This window comes from Macrotis lagotis, chromosome X (genome assembly GCF_037893015.1).
Source record: "Macrotis lagotis isolate mMagLag1 chromosome X, bilby.v1.9.chrom.fasta, whole genome shotgun sequence".
Lineage (NCBI taxonomy): Eukaryota > Metazoa > Chordata > Mammalia > Peramelemorphia > Peramelidae > Macrotis > Macrotis lagotis.
Window position 1 is genome coordinate 615,758,426 of NC_133666.1, and position 26,451 is coordinate 615,784,876.

At 38.3% G+C, this 26,451-nt stretch overlaps 1 protein-coding gene and 1 long non-coding RNA gene across 7 annotated transcripts in view; both read right to left on the reverse strand.

Moving 5' to 3' along the window:
* TSNARE1 (t-SNARE domain containing 1) overlaps positions 1-26,451 on the reverse strand; it is a 278,385-nt gene that overhangs the window by 11,350 nt on the left and 240,584 nt on the right. For all 6 annotated transcript variants that reach the window (XM_074202840.1, XM_074202835.1, XM_074202838.1 and 3 more), the window contains 2 exons: positions 8,193-8,265; positions 2,240-2,725 (listed from right to left, as the gene is read on the reverse strand). In XM_074202840.1, coding sequence (XP_074058941.1) covers positions 2,240-2,725; positions 8,193-8,265 — 559 coding nt within the window. The remainder of the gene's footprint in view (positions 1-2,239; positions 2,726-8,192; positions 8,266-26,451) is intronic.
* Positions 20,621-25,720, reverse strand: LOC141499993 (uncharacterized). Its single transcript, XR_012471818.1, has 2 exons — positions 23,930-25,720; positions 20,621-23,335 (listed from the first exon to the last, which is right to left on the reverse strand). It is a non-coding gene; the product is annotated as an uncharacterized LOC141499993 (long non-coding RNA).

The following is a 26,451-nucleotide window of genomic DNA, read 5'->3' on the forward strand; positions in this document are numbered from 1 at the left end:
CGACCTGTTTTCCAACAGGGCAAGAACCATCTCTTAGCTAAACTTTGTTATCACCCCCAGTGTTGAATATCCCCCAAAGGGCCCTTATTGCTGGTCTTCAGAGGCCCCTCTCATCTTTTTGGGGGGTCTGGTTCCTCTCCTTGATCTCCCCAATTTACTCCAATGAGAAAAGGAGGAAAACCTGGGATCAGTTGCCCTTATTTTGTAAAGGAGAAAACTTGAGCACCAGAAGGAAGCAATGATTAACCCAAAGTCATTCAATGGGTTAGTAGTAAGGGCTGGGATTCACACCCAGGCTTTCCAATTCTACTGTTTCCAACCCCAGTTTTACGCTGCTGGAAATATTAGTCATTTGGGGTCAGGGGTTAATTTTTCTTTTCTTTTCTCTCTCTCTCTCTCTCTCTCTCTCTCTCTCTCTCTCTCTCTCTCTCTCTCTCTCTCTCTCTCTGTCTTGCAAGGCAGTGGGGTTAAGTGACTTGCCCAAAGTCACATAGCTAGGTAATTTCTGAGGCCACATTTGAACTCAGATCCTCCTGACTCCAAGGCCAGGGCACTATCCATTGTGCCACCTAGCTGCTCCTGGGTTTCATTTTTCTATCATACTGTATCTCTCCTTCCTTTCTCAACCAGATTCCCTGAAAAAAAAGTCATTTGCATTACCTTCTCTCCTTTTGTTTTTCTTTAATTTTTAAACTCTTTTATTTGTACCTTTACTTTTTAAGCTACAATTGACATTATATACTCTTGATGATGTCAAACTGTTTCACTGGAATAACTTCTATTTCGAAGTGATCACCAACTGTCCCTTAAATAATATTTTTTGGAATATTGTCAAGAATCAAAGTTAAACACAGATTTATGGGTTGAAAAATCCATTCTCTTTCCTTTTTAAGAACTTTGAATAATGTTTAATCTATTCCATTCCTTTGATAACTCTCCCATTCTCTATGAAATACCATTTCTCTTTCAAAAATTGCCAACAGTAACTCAATAACCACACATACCAATTTCACTATATTAGAATATAGTTCATCTGGGAAAATCACCTTACATTTATAAAGTGTTAGCTAGATGTCTTTTATTAATTGGTTATCACCTCCCATTAGCAATTTTCAGTCCAAAGTTCATTTTTCTTAGTGAAGAAAACAGAGGAAAAGTGTTAAAAATAGACACCCACCAGTTTTCAAATCATATATATATAACTAGAGTTAAAGGCTCTGATTGAGAGCTCTCTTTTTTCTTTTTTTTTGAATAAAAAAATCGGACACATATGTTTAAGTTCTCATGCATAACCAGACAAATAATGAACACTCAAACATAAGACATGCAAAGGCATGTGTGTACTACAAACACACACAAACACATAAACACACACTCTTATAGAACATAAAGGAGTTGGAGAGCTGGAGAATGAAAGCCAGAGATATGAACTGGGATTGATTCACTAACATCATCTGCTCAGGTGGGAATGAAGCCTTGCTTGATCACTTAGAGGTGATCAAGAAAGAGGAAAACTACTCATGTGCATCTGATATTTATACAAATAAGTGTGTAGGAAGAGGGGGAAAGAGAGAAAGCTAAAGGAGAGTGGAAGAAAAGGGAGATTAGGAAGAGGAAGAGACAGAAATAAGGAAAAGATAAGAAATAAAGAAAGAGAGCTGGTTGGGACTTAAGTAATCATCTAGCTCAGGTCCCAAGATGCAAAGTAATGTACCCAAGGTCATGCTGGTAGCTCCTGAGAACTATGAGAGATCTATGAGGGGGTACAGTAGACACAACAGCAGACTTTGTCTTTACCAAAGAAATAATTTCTTGTAAACTGCTCTCAGAAAGCCACTGAACTGATGAAGAAACAATGTTCCTGCTTTCTGGGCTCCTCTGGTTTTTGCAAGAATCTTGCAATATCAGAAACTTGTGGGAGAGATTTCAGTGATGATTGGATCTGACTCCATCTTAGAGTCCTTGGGTACTGGAGGGTCTTGGGACTTTTGAAACCTGGTTTGCCCTCTTCTATATGACCCTGAAGAAGTTACTTAATCTGTTTGCCTCAGTTTCCTCTTTTGTAAAAATAGAATAATAACACCATCTACTGCTCAGAATTGCTCTGAAGATAGAATGAGATAATTAAAAAACATAAACCACTGTAAGTACATCATCATCATCATCATCATCATCAACAACAACACTACTACTTTGGGTGCTGCCCAGTGAGGGCTGAGGTGGAAGAGAATAAACTTACTTGGCAAGGACTCAGCTCTTTGGTTTTCACCTTGGATGTTATGGGTAGAGAAGGTCTCAGCCACCATACGCTCCACTGGGGTAAGGATTAGGGTCTGGGCCTGCCCACCCTCAGATGAGGCTTTCTGTTGTTCCCCAAGCTTTTTCCTCACAACACCCCGAAGGTCCCTCCACTTGTGTTTCAGGTCACCCATATCTCGCTGGCAGTATCCTAGAGCATTGACAGCTTGTAGGATCTTGTTCCATACACGGTGTTTCTTGGCTGGTGTGCCCCGGAGTGCCCCAAAGAGCAGCTGGTAATGCCGCGTGACCTTCTGTACCAGTACCTCTGTCTCTTGGGGACTAAAGTTCGGTTTTCGGGTCTTGGTGCGTGAATGAGGACCTGGTTGTGGGGGAATGGAACCAGGTCCATCCCCAAACAGAGGGGTGGCCACTACAAGGTCTGGACTGGTGCTCCTCTTGCACGGTAACATGTTGACACTGGATCCTATAAAACAACCAGAGGTAAGGTATAGGATGGGCATGGACTCTGTGGGCAAGGGCTATTCTGAGAAAGGATTGGCACTTGGGTTCCATGTGGACTCTTCTGACTGTCAATAGAGAAGTCTACCCTGTCCCTTTGGATTATGACTCAGTAGTACATCTGTAACTCCACTCCCTTGTTTTTCCTACAACCCTCTTGCTGGTCAATCCATTGGCACCAGATACTCATTGGCAGCCAGTCATACCCTATTCTATCCCACTATATCTTTCTTGCTTTTCTCAATCAAATACCTTGAAAATAAGCATCTAAAATACTTTCTTTCCACTCATTCTCTTTTTTTCTTTATTTTAAAATTCAACTTTATTTTCTGAAATTCATTCTCTTCCTCCTATCGCTTTTCCCTCCCCCAAAGCGAAAGTAAGAAAAGCAAAACTCCTGTTAAAAACGTGTTTTGTCAAACAAAACAAATACCACTATTGGTCACTTTTTCAAAAATATACATCTCCAACTGTACTCTGAGGCAATCAACCCTCTTATCAGAAGATTTTATCATGAGCCCATTGAAATTGGTCATTGTGTTGTTCAGAGTCCCCAAATCTGTCAAAGCTGTTTAAATTTACAACACTGTCATTGTATAAATTGTTCTTTTGGTTCTGCTCATTTTCTTTGTATGAGTTCATACAAATCTTTCCAGGTATCTCTGAAACCACTTCCTCTCATTTCTTACAACTCAATAATATTTCTCACTCTTCTCTAAACTTTCTGCCATCTGGTTTTCAGTCTTTTCATTCAACTGAAACTGTTCTCTTCAAGGTTACAAATGATCTCTTAACAGTCATATTTAGTGGTTTTTTCCAGTCCTTCTTGACATATTAATATTTGAAATTGTTGTCTACTCTCTCCTGGCTACCTACTCTTCTTAGAGTTTTCCTGACACTGTTCTTTCTTGGTTCTCTTCCTACCCAATTTTAACCATTCCTACTGAGTCCCTTTTCTATATCATCATCCATGTTATATGCAAGCTATGACTATTTTTTGATTCTCCTTTCTCTTTAAGTTAACTTACTTGTAATCCTATTAGCTCTGATAGGTTCAATATCATCTCTATATAGATGAAAATATCTTCCAGATACATCTATGTCTATATCTGTCTACATCTATCTATGTTTAAAAATGGAAATAAAATAAAGGAAGAGGCACTAGATGCTCTTCAAATACTAAGACTCAGAAATTTTGTGACAGGGGAATTATGGAAAGAAAGTCTACAATGATGAAATTCATGAGACCTTTCACAAAATCAAAGATTTAGGGCTCAAAATTAATTTACAAATCACTTGCCCAATTCACTCATTTAATAACTTGGGAAATAAGGTAAGTGAGAAACACACACACACACACACACACACACACACACACACACACACACACACTTGATCAAACTTTCAAAAGGTAGTAAGCAACAAAACTAGAATTAAACTCCAGTGTTAGACCAGTCAGAAGTTCTTTTCACTCTACCAGGTTCTCTTGAGGAACATTAACATAAATTATTCCATATTTGTTATTTTGTTCTTTGTGATTATAAGTGTATCACAGTAACATGGGCTGGGTATGTGATCAGGGGAAGGTAAATAGGAAAAAATTCCCTAAGGGATTGTGTCCCAGAGTTCCCATAATTGGCCATACTGCATTTTCTAAGCTTTTATATTCACCATGAGGCAGTCCTTTGTTGCCTCAAGCTTGAATGAGGGCTGCCAGAACTCAGGGAGACCCATAAACCCACAGCTAGTGGCACTTAAGAGCACTGGGTCTGGTGCTAAGAAGAACTGAGTTCAAACCCAGCCTTTGATCCTCACTAGCTGTGTGACTCTGGGCAACCTCCCAGCAATATTGAGAGGATTAAAGAAAACAATATTTCTACAGCACTTATAGATACTGGCTCATAGTAGGCACTTAATAAAGACTTGTTTCATTTTTCTTTCCACACAATAGATTAGTGGTTTAGCCCTTAGAAAGGCCAGCCAAAAGAAAATGACCATTCTTGGTCACTGTCATAAACTTTCTATGCTATGGGTTTTCTCCTTTGGGACTGGGGACAAAACATCTGCTGATGGGAACAGATCCACTAGCGGGAGTCAGACCCTCTGGATTCTAATCTTGGTTTTGCTACAAACTCCCTGTGGGATCTTGGACAACTTAATTCCTTTCTCTGGAGTCCCTTAATAAAACAGGATGATAATTCTTGTACTATTTACCTCAAGGGGTCTTGGTTTTATAAATAATAAAGAACCATAAAAATGGAGATGTTGGCTCCTTTTCCTGATATCATTACAATTAGTATTTGGAACTGAAGCAGTGCTCTTGAGGTCTGTTGGAATAGTGGGTCTCAGCCTCATCTCAGTCACTGAGTTATTCTGTGACTTGGAGCAACTAATTTTCTCTGGGTCTCAATTTCTTCCCTTGCACAAAAGAGATAATAATCATCCCAGCTGAACTCAGAGGGCTGCATCAAACAAAAAAAAAATAAAAATTAAATGCTATAGAAATGTGAGCTACTCCAATTTCAGTCTGTGAGATGAGGTCAACTTCCATTTCATAGTTCAGATCATGCTCCTATAGTCTTTAGCACAATGTCTCCTTCATTAGACTGTAAGCAACTTGAGGACAGGAGTGGTCTTTGCCTTTCTTTATATCCCCAACTGACCCCACAGCAAGTACCTGATAAATGTTTGATTTTTATCTCAGGCTTAGCTTAGAAAAATATACAACATTAATATCATTGCTGACAATATATCTAATTGGCTCTATAAAAGCTTTGCCATTCACCAGCTGTATGACCCTGGACAAGTTTCCTTGCTTTGATACTCAGTTTCTCTCTCCCAAATAAAGGATAACAACAAGCCATTTATTCCCCTTGCCCAATAAGTGCTTTGTAATCTTAAAGAGCTACTGAAATGGGTCAATTAACCTGTGAGCTACTGGAAATCTTTTAAAAGGGATCCCACTTGCATATAAACATCTAAGGTCCATTACAAGTCTCTCAGGTAAGATCTACAGGTCTGGTGAGATGATGGGAAGAAGTCAGGAACAAAGGGCCAGAAGGGTATATGGTTATTCACTTGTCCCATCCTCTCATTTTACAGATAGGGAAACTGAGGCTCACATAGGTGAGGAGATTTGTCCAAGATCAAACAGGTATTAGCAGAGCAGGAATTAGAACATATTTCCTAACTCCAAAACCATAGATATTTCTATCTGATATTGTTCTCTCTTATGCAACTGTATGAATGAAGTCTGTGTTCTTGGAGGTGCTGAGGCCCAAGGACTAACCTCCAGGTAGAAGGAAGAGGCAGAAAGGATGAGGTCCTATGCTGCTGCCTCACCTCTGTGACCTTAGTCAAGTTACTTAATCTTAATTTCCTGGCCTCAGTTTCTCCATATGTCAGATTAAAGAAGTTAAAATAGACAACTTCTCAGGCTCTTTCCAAATCCATATCTATTATGATCCCAGGTTAATCATAGAAAGATGACAGTGCTGACACAAGCTGAGTTTCCTTCCCTATATCAGGAGGAGAAAGACAAATAATCAAAGGGGTTTGAGTGAATCAACCATTTTCCTTCAGGCATCTTTGCTACAACCTATTCCATTTTTGAAACATTTTTGGCCTGTGGCTGCTTGACCATAACACAAAGTGTCAGGGCCAGGGAGAGAGACCTGAGAACATGGTACATAGGACAGAAGAGTTGGGAAGGGCCTTAGAGGTCAGCCAGGTCAGTCCTCTTATTTTATTCATGAGGAAGCTGAGTTCCAAGGAGGGGAAGCGACAGGTCAAAGTTACAGAATCAGCAGCAGAACCAGATTTGAACCTGGGTCTCCTGATACCTGGGCTAGGCCTTATTTCACATCTTATTATTATTATAATTATAATTATAATAATAATAATAATTATTATTATTATTTGCACAGCCTCAGTGGGGTTTTCATTTGTATATTTTATTTATCCATACATCCTGTTTCTCCCCACCCTTATCCCTAAGGGCTCTTATTAAAAAGGCATTGTCCAATCCTTACTCATTAGAGGCAAAGAGAAAGAGAGGAACAAGAAGGCAAGGTTCACTTGGCCTCCACAGTATAGTAAGGCTCATCATGGAAGTTGCCGAGGGTAAGAAGAGAAAAGTCAGTTTTTGCCTTTCCACTCTTAGCAAGTATGAAAGATGAGAGAGAAGGGAGGAGGGGAAGGGAGAAGAGAAGGGGAAAGGAGGGGAGGAAAGAACAGAAGGGGGAAAGGGGAAGGGGAAAGGAGGAAGAATAGAAGAGAGAGAGAGAGAGAGAGAGAGAGCAGGAGAGCGCATCAAACTTCTTTTGGCACATTCTCTGTCCTGCCAGATGTAGCAGAAAAAAAATCTGCACCTGGAGCCAGGAATTCTATGTTCAAATCCCAACTCTGATAATTATTAGTTGTGTGACTTAGATTTAATTATTTTACCTTGGTAGACATAAATTTACTTATCTGTAAAAAGGGAATAATACTTGCACATCCTCTTTCACAAAACTGTTGTGAAGAGGACCCTTTGTAAAGTCTTCAAGTACTATAAAAATATGACTTTTTTTCTACCTCCAGTCTCACTGTCTTCCTACACTAGAGAATCCTCCAGTGCCCCTCCTCCTCCAGTAGGTGAGCTTCCTTCTGGAAATTCCATTGGAGGAAGTGGTCAAACCATCCAGGCTCACTTCTAACCTGGCTCTGCTCCCAACTTTCCCCAAATTTCTTTGTCCTTTGATTAAGTTGTCTTCCTGGTATCTGAATGGCAGAAAAGGAATTGTCTTCTGTTTGCATTCCTGTATTTACTAGTTTTATCTGGCCTTTATTTCTGATTCTTCCTAAGCCCATTTGGGGTTTTCTTTGCAGAGATCCTGGGGGAGGTTTGTCATTTCTTTCTCTGGTTCATGAAGATGGACAGGATTATGTGACTTGCCCAGGTGGATCATGTAGTAAGTAAGTGTCTGAAGCCAGATTTGAACTCAAGAAGACAGGTCCAATGCTCCAAGTCCACTGCACTACCTAGCTGCCCCTTAAATGGTAAATTCAATGACAGCAAGAACTGCATTTTATTAAAAGTTACCTGTTTATAAAATTTTACTTTTATAAGGAGATAACATGGACCTGGAACATATTAAGTGACTGATAAGTACTTTATTTCATCTAATCTTTTTTTGTAGTTATCCTTAATATCTACACAAAAGTTCCCTTCAAATATCTCCTTCACTTGTAGACATGACCCAGGGTTCTCAAAAGTAATACAAAGTTCTGACAGTTCTTAGACTGCAGTTATTAACATAGTTCTATCTCTTCCTATCCCTATGAAATTTTGGAAAAAGGGAAATCAGTCAATGACAAGTGCTTTGACAAAGGGAGCAGTATGGCAGAAAATCTTATACTTATAGAGGTAGGCACATCCCTAATGTACATACCAAACATATCTCCTGTCTCAGGAACCAGAGAAGTCAGGTCCTTGATGATCTGGTTCATATCCAACATGTCACTCTGCAAGAGAAAAGGTCAAGGAATTAGGGGCTTAGTGGGTCCTTCTCTAGATTTTTTTTTGGAGGAGAGAAGAAAGGTGTCATGCCAGGAGAGTGAAGATGAGTTGAACTTCTCTGGGTGGGGGGGAGATGTGAAAGATTAAGATGCTTACACTCACAAATAGAACCAGTCCCAGCACCAATGGAGCTCAGAGTTGGGGGGGGGGATAAAAAAGAGACAGAGAAAGAACAGACCTAAGTCTTGACAATGGACATTCACATTTAGAGGAAGAAAAAAAGGTAGGTTAAAATAGGTTAAAAAGAAAAGGCGTAAGAACAAAGTTCTCCTTGACTGCATTGAGAGGCAGTATCCAGTATAGAAGAGGTCATAGTTCTACTACATTCATATAAGAACTAATTTAGATGATTATTCAGTACCAAGTAACTCTTTTAGGAAAGACATTGACAAGCTGGATTATATCTATAAGAGGGCTATGGGATGGGTGAGAGGAAAGGACTACAAGAGGATCACTTGAAGGGCATCAGGATGGCCAACATGAAGAAAGCAAGATAATGCTAGATTATGAAAGGTATCTTCTTGTAATTGAAGGGCTGTTTTGTGGAAGAGGGATTCAACTTTGTCTGCTTGGTCACCAGTGATAGATAAACAAAAGTTTCAATGACAGATTTTGTCTTGAAGTACAGAAAACATTTATAAAGTAGAATTATCCCAAAATAAATTGCAATGGTTTGGGAGGTTGTGGGTTCTCTCAACTGGCAGTCTTTAAACAAATACTCAAGAGAGTTTTCCAACCTAAGAATTTCATAGATCAATAAAATCATAGGCTTAATTTCTGTTCCTATAGATTTGACTAGATAGACTTTGAGATCTTTTCCAATTCTAAGATTCTAGCATATCAATTTGTATTGAAAATGCTAATATGTATACATATCCTGACTGTACAAACGTCTGAGTTCATATACATTCTTCTCTCTCTGAATGATTTTGTATGTAAGTAGGGGTGTATAGATAGGAGTGAGTACAGGTATATATATTTCTCTTTTTTGCAACTATCAAAGTAGTAGATGGCAGAGAAGCAAAAATGATATTATATAAATGAAACTACTTCAGTCTGGGGGAAAAAGGTAGGAGGGGGACAGACTCCAGAAAAATTGTTTGGAGGTGAACAGTTTTTTCCTGAACCTCAATTACAAACTGAGGTGGAGACAGTCTACCCTCCTTTTCCCCAACATCCTTTTTCTACTCTATGCTGATTTCTCTCCAAGGCAAATACATAAAAAAATAGAATTTATGAGTATTCAGCCACACTGAAAAATTTAAAAATCCACACAATAAGGGGGAAGATCAAGATCTAGAGAAAAGGGTAGTGAATGGCTCAAAGTCACAAAATAAACCAGTGGAGAACCTAAGACTAGAGAGATAAGGCTTCTTTCTAACTTTAGACCTGGAATCTTTGGCCAAGCTCTGGTAAAGTTTTACTTTGGACATCCGGCATCACCTCTTCAGCAAATTTTCAAGTTCTAGTCAAGCGGTACACTGGACAGAGTGTTGGGCCTGGATTCAGGCCCAAATCTGAGTTCATCTTTGAGCTGGTTGATCCTGTGAAAATCACTTAACCTCTGTCTGTCTCAGTTTCCCTGATACATAAAATAGGGATAAATAATGGTCCTACCTGCCAGAGTTGCTGTGAGGATACAATGAGATATTTATTAAGTACTTTGCAAACTTTAAAGTGCTATGTAAGTTCTAGCTCTTATTATTTATTAAGATTCCCTTTCCTGAACTAGTCTTCAAAATGTCATTATTACCCCCCAACCCTCTATTTTTTTAAACACCAATAATACATGTAGGTATATATATATGTGTGTGTGTATGTATGTATTTATACATATAGATATGTATATATTCAGAGAGATTAATAGATCAATATTTAACCATATCTGTGTGAATGTATGTATGTATATACATATATATCCCTAGTCTTAATATAGTTTTCAGTTTTAATAGCTTAAAACTATGTATGTGCATACGTAATGCAAAATTCCAATTTTATGTATGTGTATATATACATACATATATGCATGCACTGGTATACAGACATGAAAGAAGCAATGTCTACATGTAATATAGGTATATATTTATATACACACATGCATATGTAGGAAATATGTATATATTATACTTGTATATATATATATATATATACATATATATATATATATATGTTACTGTCTTCCCTGATTAAAAAAAGAGTTTTTGGAGCCCCATGACTTAATACTGGTCTTTGTAAACTCAATGACTATCTAACAGAATGTTGGGACATAGTAGATGTTTAATAAATGCTTGGTGATTGATTAATCTTCCACCTGGAATACCACTTTCTATATTTTACATGACCTGGTGATAGGTTCTATCATTCCCTTCATTTACTTCCTCCTCTGGAAGTTCCATCTGGGGTTCCAGAACTAAGATTCTCAGCCAGTACCTAAATAAAGATAAGCCTAAAGGGGATTCTTTTCCCTTCATATCAAGACCAACGTAAGACCTGCCAACTTAGCAACAAACTACCTGACTCTGCAGGGATACATACAGACAAGCATCACCCAAAGAAAACTGTGTTCTCTTCAGAACACAGAAAGCAAGACAAATCTCTCCTACCCCAGTGACTAGGTGTCCTGCTGATAAGAATACACACCCTGGAGAGAGTAGACCAGAGGGGAGATCTGATGAGACAGTACTCTAAAGAAGTGACTAATCTCTCCTAACCTAAATTTCCTCATTTAAAAAAATGGTGATAGCTTAGCTCAAAAGAGTGTTATGAGGATCAAATAAATTAAGGGGTGTGATGTACTTCATAAACCTTAAAGTAGTCTCAAAATCATCATCTCCATGATAATCACCATCTTTATCACCATCACCATTGCTATTTGTTATCATTATGAAGCAGCATAGGAAACCAGTAAGATGTATGGGTTCCTCTTAAGTATTTATTTAATGATGCTAAAATGAGGCAGTGGATTAGTGGTAACAACACTGGATTTCAGTCAGAGAAATATTTTCTTATTTCTGGCTTTCTAACTATGGGAATTTGGAAAAAACCACTAAATAAAAGCAAAGATTCAAAAGGACATTTTAATCTCTGGAATCCAATAAGGTAAAATTTGATAGGAACAAATGAAAAGTCTTATATTCAGATAAAAAAAACTTTACAAATATAAGACAGGAAAGGTGAGTCTAACTGAAAAAAAAAGAAATCCGAAGGTTTGAGTGGACTGCACAAACAATAGAAGTCAATGGTGTAATGTGGCCAACAGGAGAGCTAAAGTGATAGTATATACTATAAAGGACACTGTATCAAGAAAGATAAGAGGAGGTCCAATATTAAAAAGATGATAAACTATTTTACTCTCTGCCTGGTGAAGTCATACCTGGAATGTTATGTTTAATTCTGGGCACCAATTTTAGGAATAGAACAGGGTTTCAAGGAGTCTGTAGATCCATTTTAGGGACATTATGAATTTGTATTTTAAACATATTTTGCCAAATTTAATATATATAAAGGTGTCTATCTATGTGTATATTTGTATTTGTATGTACGCATATGTATGTTGCTATCTTTCATTCTTGAGGGAGATCAAAATTACAATACTACCTTGAGGTCAAGGTATAGAGTATCCTACTTCAGATCATAGAAGTTCAAAAGTTCTACCACAGGTAGGCCACAAGTAGTCCATATGAAGATTTGGAGATGATTGCCTTTAAATCTGCACATTTTACATTCTGAGCTACCATATTTCTCCTTCCTTGATGTGGGCATGTCATGCTGAGTGGTCTTTTGCCAGTGTCTCCTATGGCACATAATTGTGAAACACAAAAAACCTACACTTGTATTCATACACAGATATCTGTTTCTATTGCAATCTTGTATATTTTATGTTATACACTTTAAAATAGTATCCATAGGGGTCCATAGGCTTCATTGGATTGTCAAAGGGGTATAGGACACACACATACAAAAGGATAAAGACTTGCATTCAAGTATCTAGAGATCAGTTGAACAAATTAAGATTATTTAGCTCAGAGAAGACAAGGCTTTGGGTAACATGGTAGCTGCTAGAAGTATTTGAAAGTCTTTCAAGTAGAGAAAATTTGACTTTTTCTGTGGCTCCCAAGGCCATAAAGGAGCAATGAGGAAGAGGGGACTTGCTCTAAAGAACAAAAAAAAATTACCAATTGGACCTTGACAAATGTTGAATGAGTTACTTCAGGAGCAAGACCATTGTAATCTCAACAGAGGTCTTTGAGCAAAGAGTAAGTGATTACTTTTTAGGCATGTTGTAGAGATGATCTTTTTTCTGGTATGCTCTAACATTCAAGCAGTGGGAGGGGCTGTGGAAGAGGGCTAGAAGATCCATTGGGTTTAATTATTGTTGACTGACTGAATGATCAGACAAGATAATTGATCACAGATCATTAGACTTCAAAACTCTTATCAGCAGATAGGTGCAGGAGTGGCTAGAGTGCTGGGCTTGGAGTATCTTCCTCAGTTCCAATCTGGCCTCAAACACTGAACTGTGAGACCCCGAACAAGTCACATAACTCTGTTTGCCTCTGTGTCCTCATATGTAAAATGAGCTGGAGAAGGAAGAGGCAAACCACTCCAGTATCTTGGTCAATAGTGTCACAAAGAGTGGGACATGACTAAAACAACACCACCACCTTTAAATGGCTATAGACACACATAAGTTCAGACTTTTTCATCTTCCTCCTGAATATTCTCTGTTCTAGAATGAAGAGGAAGCTTTCTGACAGTGAAAATCATTTTCCTCCCCTCACGACTGCCTTGAGTCCCCTGAGGGTGGCAAGTTCTGGAAGATATGCCAGCCTCACTCCTTTATCCAAGGCTTCCCTTCCTTCCTCCTGCTAGAGGGATTTATTTTTGTAAGGCTCATTTCACCCCACCAAAAAATATCAGAGAAATTCACTTTCCTTTGAAGACTGTTCTGGGAAACAGAGCAATTAGCGTGATCTGAAGGTGGTGGGTACTATCAGCCGCAATTCAATTATGGGCCTTCAATACAGAGCTGGGTTGGCTGGTCGGCTGAGCCATGGGAAGAAAAGCAGGGGGCTGGTAGGCAGCAGCCAATAACTGTGCAAGCTAAAGAGGAAATCAGATTACAGGCATCCAAAGTAGTGTGGGAAATGACAGTGGCCTTCAGAGTCCTTGGTCCTGTGGGACTGTGAATCCTGCAAGATGGGGATAGTTTTTGCTTTCAGACCTAATACTAATACAAGGGAAACCACACCTTATTTCACTAGCCTCTAAGGAGTCAGAAGAGACTTGAAAGAGCATTTAATCCAACTGATGCTCAAGGAGGAGTGTTTTCACAATAACAATAAGTATTTATCTGGCACCTACAATATGTAAGGCATTATGGTAAGTCAGTGAGGACACAAGGATAAAATTTTTAAAATAACTTTTTTTTTACAATACTCAAAGAACAGACATTCCATTGAGGAAGTCTGTCAACAAGCATTGTATAAGTTCCCAGAGGGTTGGAATGGCACCATTCTTTCTTCTAATCAGTATAGACATTGTGCTCAGTACTCAGGCTCTAGAGGAAAACAAGTAAAAACCCAGTCCCAGTCCTTAAGGGCTTGTCCTCAAAAGGTAGGGAGCACATGCAAATAAACAGCTTGGACAGTAATCTAGAGAGTAGATGGAAGGTTATTTAAAAGGGGAATGCAGCAACTGCTTGGGTTACCCCCAATCCTCCTGAAGAAGGAATTTGAGCTGAATTTTGAAGAGAACCACAGTTAGTAAATGTAAAATAATCAAGGGCAGAAAGGGTATACAAGCTGGCATCCAAACTCTTCTCCAAGAATCCAGTGATAAGGAAATCACTACCTTTCATGGCAACTTTTAGACAGAGCTAAGTATTAGCATGGTTTCTGTCCACTGGGTCAAATTCTGCTGTTGAATTACTCCTTCATCTATCTTACCACTGTTTTTAAGTTATGTTTCCGAGGAACAAGCAGAAAAATTCCCAAATTACTGATCCTGGGATTTGTATTGTGTGATTTAGATTTGCAGTGTTTAAGCATACAGTGGTGAGTGTCTAAGTGATATGATTTCATATGGACTTCCTAACCATAGCTCTAGCCCTAGCCCTAGTCTTAGATTGACCCCAGGATTGACTCAAAGAATGAAGTGATTTACCTGGGAATATACAATTAGATGGGTTCCTCTTGTACAGACATGAGCATTGGAACTCCTCAGAAGTTAGGAATATTACTTTTCTACATTACCACAATTTTTTCTCTACTCTAAATCATTCTCCATATAGATGCCAAAGTGATTTTCCTATGGTATAACTGTCATTTTCCTATTCAATAAGACCAGTGATTACCCAGGGACTCCAAATCAAATATGAAGAATATGAGATATCGGGGCGGCTAGGTGGCACAATGGATAAAGCACCAGCCCTGGAGTCAGGAGTACCTGGGTTCAAATCCGGTCTCAGACACTTAATAATTACCTAGCTGTGTGGCCTTGGGCAAGCCACTTAACCCCATTTGCCTTGCAAAAACCTAAAAAAAAAGAATATATGATATCTAAAGAACTTCACAAGCTAACCCTTGCCTACATTTCTGGCTTTCTTGCATGTTTCTTCTTTTCATGAATTCAGTTTATTCATCTATAGTCTCCTGTACTTGAAATGATCTCTTTCACCTCTATTTTATAACTCCTATTTTCCTTAAGATTTCCCTGGAGTCATCTTCTATAGGAGGCTTTCCCTGCTCCTACCTCCCCCAGGCCTCTAGTGCTTTTCTCCTTTTAAGATTTCTTTGTAGGTTTTCTCAATTAGAATGTAAGGTCTTTGTGGGCAAGAATTGTCTTGCCTGCTTGTATTTGACTTGCATTTATCTCCAATATTTATCACAATCTCTGGCACATAATGAGCACTTAATGTTGACTTGTTCGTTTCTTAGCTTGGTTTTTTCATTCCTTCTATTCCTTCTTTTTCTGTCTTTCTTCCTTTCTTTTCTTTCTTTCTATTTATGTATCAATACTTGTATTCATGTTGCCTACCTAGTTAGAATATAAGCTCCTGAGGGCAAGGACTTTTACATTTTGGTCTTTATATGCCCAGAGCCTAGAAAATAACTGTGTATATGGTAGGTATTTAATAATGCTTACTGATTAATTAGCAAAGAACTAATGGAAATAATTGCTTAAAGTTTTATGAAGAAAAAATAATTTAAAGAGCCATTATCCATTGTCCCAAAAAGAGGAAACAATGGAGAATGGAAAGAACACTAGACTGGAGAATCAGGATACTGAGTTTTGAGGCCTGTATCACCAGTGGTATGATCTTAGGAAAACTGTTTCATCTCTTTTAGTCTTAGTGTTTTCCATCTATGGATAAGTGATAATACCTGCCATACTGATCTTACAAAGCTGAGTTTAAGTGAGATTGAGGGTGTAATAAGCTGCAAAAACGACTGAAAAATGACTGAACATATAAACATATTCTGTGGTCCCTGTCATTGTTATTGCTCTACCAAGCATATGACATAAGAATAAAAAAATCAGTATCTAGGAAATAAGTTCCACAACATAATAGGTGTGAATTTCTGTATAAGGTAAGAAATTTCCCTTAAAATATATTCAGAAAGGGGCAGCTAGTGGCACAGTGGAAAGAGCACTGACCCTGGAATCAGGAATACGCAAGTTCAAATCTGGCCACAAATACTTAATAATTGCCTAGTTGTGTGACCTTGGGCAAGTCACTGAACCCCATTGCCTTAAATTAAAAAAAGACATTCATCAAACTAATGAGATACCAACTTGGCACCAAGGAAGGCCTAGGTTCTAGTTCCAATTCTGGCTCTTGTTCTCACCAGATTTGTGACCTTGAGAAAATTCCTTGGACATTCTTTTCACATATAAAACAAGGGCATTACGCTATATAAAGGAATCTTAATGTAGAGGTCTATGAACTTTTAAAAATCTATTTCTTTTAGGTTTTTTGCAAGGCAAATGGGGTTAAGTGGCTTGCCCAAGGCCACACAGCTAGGTAATTATTGTCTGAGACCAGATTTGAACCCAGGTACTCCTGACTCCAAGACTGGTGCTTTATCCACTACGCCACCTAGCCACCCCTAAAAATCTATTCTTTATAACTGTATTTCAATATACTTGACTTTATAATTCTGTTTTGCTTTATACATTTAAAAACATAGTTCTGAGGAGTTCATAGATTTCACCCCAACAAAAGTTCTACTAATAAATTATCTATTTTTTTTCAGAGTAGAGAGATCTTATCATGAATATCATGTCAAGTAAGTAAACAACATGGTAGGCATCACTGAATTTCAAGATGGTAAGAATAAGAAAATTTAGTTGTGGGGACTGGAAAGAGCACTGGTTCTGGAGGTAAAGGGCCCGGGTCCAAATTCTTTCCCTGATGCTTACTGCCTCAGTTTCTTATAATAATTAATAATAAAATAACTAGCAATTATATATTGCCTATGTGTCAGAAATTGAAATAGCAGCTTTACAAATATTACATCATTTGATATTCACTAGTATTGTGTTTGTTTTTTACCTAGATTATCTATCTCTGTGCCACCATCATTAATAGAGAGATACTGAACTCATAGCTGAAAAATGTAAATTTACTTAAATGGTGTCCTCCAGCCTAGATGGGAGGTGGAGGTGGGAGTGGAGCAGATAGGCACAGACAATAATCACTATTTTCTAGATGAGAATACTGTAGGAATCTAAGGTTATAGAGTGAGTTTGTGAAAGAACTGGAATTAACAGAATGATTTCCCTTATATCATGCTGCCTGCTTACAAGTCAAGAGTAAGCTTTTGATATATTCAGCTATACTTCCCAAAAACATACAGTCTCATAGGTTAGCCTATGTAAGATACTGCTAAGGTACATTTTCCATTGTAAGACCATTGCTAGTTTCTCTTCTACAGAGGCAATTCTCCCCAGAATAGCCTAATTTAAAGTTGCTGGGTTTTAATGTCTTTGGGTGACTTGACCCTTCCTCATATTAATATGTTATCCACTTTTTGAATTCTGTGTTCTAAAGGTCCTCTAGCTCTGCTATTCTGTTTTAAAGGCTCTTCCAGTCTTGATATTCTTTGAGCTAACATTCTAGAAACCCAGGTTTTCTGTATGGAAACCAGAGTATATCATTAGGAACCGGGGCAATAGAGGGAGAATAAGGACTGGAACATGGAAAGGTCTAATATCATCAATCATCCTCAGGGAAACAACTTCCCATGGGAATTCTGTCCAGGAAAGAATAGTCCACATCTCTGGAAGAGAAAGATGGAGGTAGGGTATTACTTAACTTAGTAAACGTTAAGTCATGCAATTATTTCTCTGATTGCTTCTAAAACTAGAATTCATTAAAAACTCTCAGAGAATATTCTATCTCCTCTATCTTTTTTCCCCTTGTACTGCAGAGTAGCTTTCCTCTGATGCTTCCTGATGGAGGTGAGGATTTTGGAATTTGTATATATATATAAAACAAAAGAGGCATGAGTCCACGGGTTCAGGAGGGTGTGCATTCCTGAAGGTGTCCTTGTATATGAGCTGTATATGTGAATTGTACAAACAGGGAAATTTATACCCATGCACATGTGAATAGAAATTTTCATGTGTGAGCATGTGTGACAACAGGCAGTCATGTTAAGATGTGTCTATTTTCATATCTGCATGTATCAATATTTATATATGTATTACATGTTTTATATGAATTTAGATATTTCTAAGATCTTTTTAACATTTTGTGATCCATGAGTGCACTCATTTGAAAAACATGGTGGGGGGGACAATCCCCCATTTTCTACATCACAGTTTTTCTTATAATTAGGAACTTGGCAGCCATCCACCTACAGAGACAACTGTTCCAGTTAATGACACAATAGACGATTTAATTTATTTAGGTTAGTATTTAAAAAAATAGAAAAATAGGGGTGGCTAGGTGGCTCAGTGAACAGAGCACAGGCTCTGAAGTCAGGAGTACCTGAGTTCAAATCTGACCTCAGACACTTAATAATTACCTAGCTGTGTGGCCTTGGGCAAGCCACTTAACCCCATTTGCCTTGCAAAAACCTAAAAAACACACACAAAAAAAACAAAAAAAAATAGAAAAATCAAAAAATAATTTCTATGAGTAAGAAAATCATGGCAGTAATGAAAAAGCAGATTGTAGGCAGGTCAGGGAAGATAAGGGCAGTCTGGACAAGAAAAACACTGTTCTCAGGATCTCAAAGCCACTGGATCAGTCAACCTTCTCTCAGGTGCTTCTAGGACAATTTTGGCCAGCGCAGTCATTAACTGTGATCCTGGGCAAGTCACTTCCTCTTCTTCTATCCCCAATATTGTACATTCCACATTCTAAGGTCTCTTTCCAGCTCTCAAATTTTATGTTCTAGGTTTCCATCATTTCTATATGCTATGTTTTAAGAGTTCTCAAACTTTTTTTTAATCATTTAATTCTTAGGGTCCCTTTATCCAAATGCTTAAAGACAAAAGGAAGTTACAGTAGAAAAATGATTGGCCCCTATAAAAATACCTTTTATGTAACTGAAGAAAAGTCAAAGGGAATTAATTGCTGGGAAGTTGCAGATGAACAAATATTAAAGTAGGGTGTTGTGAAATGGGTGTCACCAATATGTTGCTCATTCTAAGGGAAGATTATATCAATGTCCTCAGCTATTGTTATAGTTGTTTGTTCAGTTGTGTTTGGCTTTTCGTGACCCCATTTGGGGTATTCTTGGCAAAAATACTGGAGTGATTTTCCTCTTCTTTTTCCAGCTCATGTTATAGATGAAAAAACTAAGGCAAACAGGGTTAAGTGACTTTGCCAGACATACAGCCAGTGTCTAAGGTCAGATTTGAACTCAGGTCTTCCTGACTCCAGGTCTAGTGCTCTATCTTTCATATCACTTAGTACTAATATAGATGCTTAGATGGGTTCCCTTTATTCAACTCCACTCTCCTTCCCCATATCTCTTTCCCATCAATAGCAAATTATGAATCAATTGGTGACTTGGAACAGAGATCTTTGTCCATGATCTAGGCACTAATGACAAGAGTTAGCTTATTCAGTCTAATCAGGGTTAGGTCTTGGTCAAGGACTGCAGGAAGGGTTCAGGCTATAACTTGTATTTGAGATTCATCTGTCCAAAGACTTGTTCATTATGTTCTAAGGAAAAACCTGATTCCTGTATTCCAAGAATTTTATCATAGAATTATACAATCAAGAGAAAATAAAAATTTTCTTATAAGAGACCGCAGCTGACATTTTCTTTCTAACATTTTCTTTTAACTCATATCCACCAAATGAATTCCCACTACAACATACCCAATAAATGATCATTTAGCCTCTGCTTGGAGCACTCTGATGAGGGGAAGCCCACTCCCACTTCTTGCATTAAACTTAATGTCTTTGAACTTCATTACTCTTGATTCTACCTCTTGCAATCAACCAGAACAAATCTATTCCCTCTCCCATATAAAAACTTTTAAATTACTTGACAGTTATTACATATAAGTTATTTCATCTTCAGGCTAAACATCCTTGGGTCCTTCAACAAATTTCCATGTGCTGTTGACTCAAGGCTCTTCATTATTCTGGTTTCTTCTACTTTGGAAATGTTTTATCAAACATATATATATATATGTATGTATATATATATATATATACATATATACACATACATATATATATATATATGTTGAGGCTGAGTCTCTCTCTCTCTCTCTCTATATATATATATATATATATATATATATATATACATTTTTGTATAAATATATGTGTATATAGATACACATGAGGGCTCAGAAATGAATACTTTAGATCCAATTTGACTAGAGCAGTATATAACTAGACAATCACTTCCTTGTTTCTAGAAGCTATTTCTATTAAAAGCAAACAATTGCGGAACTAGGATTCATATTTAAGTTTTGGTTTGTTTTGGGGTTTTTGTGTTTTTGTGTTTTTGAGTTTGCAGTTCACTAAAACCACCAGATTTTTAAAAAAATTTTTTTCTTTTTTTTTTGCAAAGCAATGGGGTTAAGTGAATTGCCTAAGATCACACAGCTAGGTTATCACTAAGTGTCAGAGGTTGAATTTGAACTCCAATCCTCCTGACTCCAGGGCCAGTGCTCTATCCACTGGACCACCTAGCTGACCCCAGATTTCTTTTTAAAACAAAGTACTGTGACACTCCCATATTGTACTTTCGAGGTCAACTTTTGGAACCCAAACAAAACATTACACTTTGGTTGGGAATACAAAATTCACACACATGAAAAAAATCAAGAGAATGAAAGAGTATAATATAGAATAAAAATATTGGTACAAAATAATAGAGCTGTAGGACTCAGAGCAGAAAGCAAATGAGTATGGTTTGAAGTAGTCATGAGCAGGTTCTGGAGGTGGTGGCACATGAACTGGGTCATGAAGGATATCTCACATTGTCATTGGTTAGAAAGGAAGGACATATATATTCCATGTGAGGCAGCTCAGGGGGTAAACAGGAGTAAAGACTGATGTATATGATGGAGACAGAAGAGTGGGCAAAATAATTAAGGGAGAAGAAATAGGTCTTTGTCTAAAATGAAGATCTTCTAGCATTAATAATGGAAGTCCAAATTGTAGGATCAAGTCTCATTTATGCTTATTGGATGGTGCCTGGTTGGGATCTTGAAAGGTGGTCTATTTGTATTAGGTTGATATCTGAATGTTTCTGAGAATTGCCAAGGGCCCCCAAAGTCCCCTCCTCCTCACCTGAGGACTCAGCCTCAATATTATCTCAAGTCAGACTTATTCTGTACTTGCCTCACACCCACTTTACAATGGTTGAAATTATTCTGGATTTGTTGTGACATTGTATCTCCAAGTCTATCAAAACTGGCAGACCTATTGTAGTCTGTCACATCAATCTTCTGACGCAGTGGTAAGGTAAGATGCATAGACTCCAATCAGTTAAGATAGCTTTGCAAAGGCTGGAGGATCCAGGGACCTACATATCTGATTGTCAGTGAAAGCATTCTTCAGTAGGTTTAAGTCAGGGTTAGGTTTAACATGCTCTTGAAGAGAGGAGGGTTGGCTTAGACCAATCTTGTTCTTCCTCTTCAGGAGTTATTACATTTGGTGGCTCCTTCCTGCTTCTTTTGGTTTCCTTACTATAACATCACCCTCCAGCAAATGCATTATGATTATTCTGCTTTCCATCTTACCTTCAGCAATACAGCTGAGGAAATCTCATACTGAGGGAAGATAAAGAAAAATAGTTCATTTCATTTCTGATAAATCTGTTGCCCTAATTCCATTGGTTCCATAGCTTGACTTTTATTAATCTCCAAACATGGGAACTACCACATAATTTGTATGTCTTTCTTATGGTGATGGTGACATTGATATGCGAAGTTGGGGGCAACTTCGGTGTCTGTGTCTGTGGTCATGACAGGAAAGGTGATGTCGGTGTTGACGGAGATGTCGATGTCGATGGTGATGATGGCAACGATGACTTCGATGGGGATACTGATGGTGCTCATGCTTAGGTTGTTGTAATAATAGTTGTGATGGTGCTGTTGATGATAATGCTGCTTGTGGCACCATTGGTGATAGCTGTGATGGGGGTGATGGCGATAGCAATGGCATTAATAATTTTGACTGTGGAGGCATTGGTGGTGAGCAAAAAGATTGCAATGATGGTACATGTGATACTCCTAATGATGATAAAGAGGGAAATAACTTCTGTGACTCAGATGATGGATAAGGTAGGGCTAAAGATGGTGGTGGCATTGATGGAGGCAGAGGTGGTGATAGTAATGATAAAGAAAGAAATGATGGTAATGTTTGTAATAGTGATATTTGTGATGTCTGTGATGCTTGGAATGGGAATTGGTTTTGTGAAGCTATTGATGGTGGGGTAGAAGGTGGGTATGAGGGAGATGGAGATGGAGATGGAGATGGAGATGGGGGAGATGGAGATGGAGATGGAGATGGAGATGGAGATGGAGATGGGGGAGATGATGGAGATAGGGGAGTTGATGGTAGTGCAGAGGGTGATGCTAGTGAGGAAGATGTACATGGGGATAAAGGTGGTGATGCTGGGGGCATAGATGAGGATTCTGGAAGTAATGGTGAAAGAGAAAATAGGAATGGTGGAGATGAAGAGAGTAATGGGGAGGGGGTTGATGGAAATGAGGATGGCGACGAGGTTAAAGGAGGAGAAAATGGGGATGGTGGGGGTGAAAAGGATGACAAGGAGGGGGGTAAAAATTGAGCTAGCAGGGGTTCAAATGGGGATGGTGGGGGTGAAGATCGTAATGATGAGGGGGTGGAAGGTGGTGAAGTTGGAGACTGTGTAGGGCTTAATGGAAGTGAAGATAAAGATGGTCGGGGTAAAGAGGGTGATAGTGATGGGGTTAATAGAAATGAAGATGGTGATGGGGTTGATAGAGTTGAGGATGGGGATGGTGGGAGAGAAAAGGGGGATAAGAGTGATGGAGATGTTGGAAGTGAAGTTGGGGATGGTGAAAGTGAAAGGGATGATGGGCCTAGAGATGGGGATGATAGGGTTGATGATGGGAGTAAAGATGATGATGGTGGTATAAGTGATTGTACAGGTGAAGATGGTGATACTGGTGAATGTGTTGTAGGCAAATAAAATGTTGAATCTAGTAGAAGAGATGATGATGACAGCGATGCATGAGATACAGATGGTAGTGTTAATGATGCTGCTGCTGCTGTTGATGTTGCATATGGTAATGGGCAGAGTGATGATGATGACTGATAAACCAGTTGGGAAGAAAAACCAAAATTTGGGGAGGGAGATTCATGGAAACACTTTGATCTCTTCCTGTTTTTCCAGAAGGTATTAATCATTACTTTAGTAAGCTGTGGGGCCAATTCCTGGCCCGCTTTCTCTAACTGCTGATATGTTGTTCAGTGTCCATTCCCCACTTCTGGTATGGACAGAAAGGTGTGTTATGCTTCAGCTGCCTTCAGTATCATCATGACTCCTGAACCAGAGGAGGAGAAAGCATTATCACTTTGCCCTCTCCCTAAGACCCACCCAGATCTCTTCTCCTTCTAGAGATTAGACCATGTCTTCAACAATCTTTCTCTCTTTTTCTCAATATTAGTCTTTTATGTCATTTTCTCTGCATCAGTCTCTATGCCCCACTCAATCTTTATATGTTTCTCTCAAAGTTTCAAACTGTATATAAATCTCTATGTTTCTTCCCTGTCTCCCCATTTGTCTTAGTATCTGTTTCAATTGCTGTCTTTGACTCCATTTCTGTATCTTATTCTAATTTTTCATTTTTCAATATGTTCTTGGCTCATTTTGCTAGAAGTTTCTATCCCTTTTCCTTCCCACCTTCCTCTTTCCTGCTCTCCTTTCTTTTCTCTGCCATCTCTTCTCCTTTCCACCCCCTCCCTTCCTTCCTTCTGTCTTTCTCTTTGCTCCATCCTTTAATTTTTTCTTCTTTTCTTCACACTTACTTTATTAAAAAAGGAAAAAAACCCTCTTGCCATCTGTGTTTCCCCCTACTTTTCTCTCCCCCTTGATCCCCTTCTCCACTCTCCACCTCTCCTAAATCCCAAGAACCTGCCTTGAACAATAGAGGTGGTCAATAGGGGTATGTTGCCAAGGACCTCTTCTGTGTATCTTGCCCAATGGATAAAGAAGGTATCTCCAGGTATCTCTCCACTCTGTTGATAACCACTTCCTGGGCTGCTTCAGTGTCTCAGATCTTAGGCTGCTGAGCATATACTGAATCTAGGGACAGTGGCAGAAGTAAACTGCCTCCTCTAGAATCTAGGTGCTACTCTAGTTCTCTGACAACTCTGCCCCTCCCCCACAGGCAAGAGGCACTTGGAAAACAGTGAACCCCTTGGGTCATTCTGATGACACCTTAATTATTATTCAAGCCACGCCCATTGAGCCATAGAGATCCTAGAACCCTGACATTTTTCTTTTCCATTTTCTTAGTTTAGGACATAGTTCTCAAATTTGTGGCTTCAAGATCCCTTCAATATTCCACTGGTGTGTTGGTAAATATTTAACAATTGGCTCTTTAGAAGGAAAAGAAATATACCCATTTTAAGTTTAATCTGAATTTTAACATTTACTCTCTTAAAGTAAGAGTCATGATGGACTTTCTTACATTCTAAGCTTCATTTGCCTATCAAAACAATAAACCAAGCACTGATTTGTACTGTTGCTGGACACAGCTCCTGAGTTGGAGTTGTATTTTAATTGACCACACTGAAAATTTAACAATCTACTGCCAGTCCAAGCTGGCTCTAACACTTTCTATATTTACCTTATTCAAAATTAAAATATCTTAGTATTATTATGAAAATAGTACTGCCCTCACAGACTACCTGAAAGTTGGACCACAGACCAATCCAAGCTGTTTCTAGCACTTTTTATATTAACTTTATTCAAAATTAAAACATCTTAGTATTATCATGAAAATAATTTTGACTTCGCAAACCACCTAACAGGGTCTCAGAGACCTCCAAATCATACTTTGAGAACCACTGGCCTGGGGTAACTCAGTTTTTCTGTGAGTCTAGGCACCAAACTCCCTACTAGGAGATGCTTTGCCTCACAATTACCCTGTATTGGTGTGATCAGTAAATAAAAGTTGATTAAGTGCGATGTGCTAAGAACAACAGTCCTGAGAATGAAGGTACAAAAGAGTCCCTGCCTTCAAGATAAAAACAATCTAATGGGAATTTATGTACAAACAAATTATAGATAAGACCAAAAAAAGGAAAAATCAGCAGAAGAGAGGAGAAGGTATCAGAATTAAGAGTTTAGAAAGCCTTCCTGTAGAAGTCGTAATTTTAGCTGAAACTTTAACAAACCAGGGAAACCAGGAGATGAAGATGAGGGAGAACATTCCAGATGTGGAAGACAGCCAGAAAGAATTTGGAAAGAGGGCTGGAAAAACTAACTTGTATGTCCTGGATGCTTGTAAAGAAAATTCTTTTGTTTATCTTAAAGTGTTAGTTAATAGAAATCATTTACTGTTAAGTGGAGAAAGCTTCTGTGAATCCAAATTGAGAAGCTAGCACCAGGTCACATTATTACTGTTTAAAAGCCATAGAAAGTGCCTTTACTGTGCCCATTTCCACTTAGGTAAACCAAGGCACAGTGGAAGCAGCATGAGACTAGAAAGTATGCTGGTTTTGGAGTAAGAGGTCTTGAGTTGAAAACCTGGCTCTCGTATTTATAATTTGTAGGACTTTGGGCAAGATGCTAGAGGATTTGTTTCCTCATCTATAAAATGAGGGAGATAGGATGTTGAATGTGATGACCTCTGAGGTCACTTTCAGATCTAAATTAATTTTCTAATTATCCAATCAAATGAAATAATATTTGTAAAGAGCTGGGTAAGTGAGCTGAGGGCCTAGATGAATTCTCTTTCTAGGCTTACAGTAGCAGTATTATGTTAAGTTCTGAGTACCATATTTTAGGAGGGACATTAACAAGGTTGAATATATTCTAGAGGGCAATATGGTAAGGAGATTGAAAAGATTGCCAAAGAAGTATGTGCTGAATGACCAGGGTAATATTTGGGGGGTAAAAGGAAAACAATTCAAAAGAAAATAAAAACACTATGGTATGTCATGTGGAGTAGATTTAATCATTCAACCAAGAAGCTTATATTAATGACCCACTCTGTGCTAGGTGTGAAGATATAAAGCTGAAAAATAAAAGTTCTTTCCTTCAAAGAGCTTATAGTCTATCAGATAAAATATACACATATGGGGGGCTATTGATTTCCCTGCTTCAGAAAATTCTCAAATGAAGAAACTCCTACCCCTGCAAATAGACATATTTTCTTCAACTTTGACAAAATAAACAGAAATTAGTTTTTAGAGGGAGATACTAGCAACTAGGAGGAATCAGGAAAATTTCACACAGGAGGCATTATTTCAGCTGAACTTTCAGGAAAATTTATGTCTTGCTAGTTAGTTTTACTTGTTTCATTGTTACAAGGGAGATTTACTGGATGGCAATTGGAAAATATATTTGAAAATAACTATGAGACTTTAAAAAAAGGCATCAATAGAACTTGTTTGTTTTGTTTTTACAAAAGGTCTTATGGTCCATAGCTTA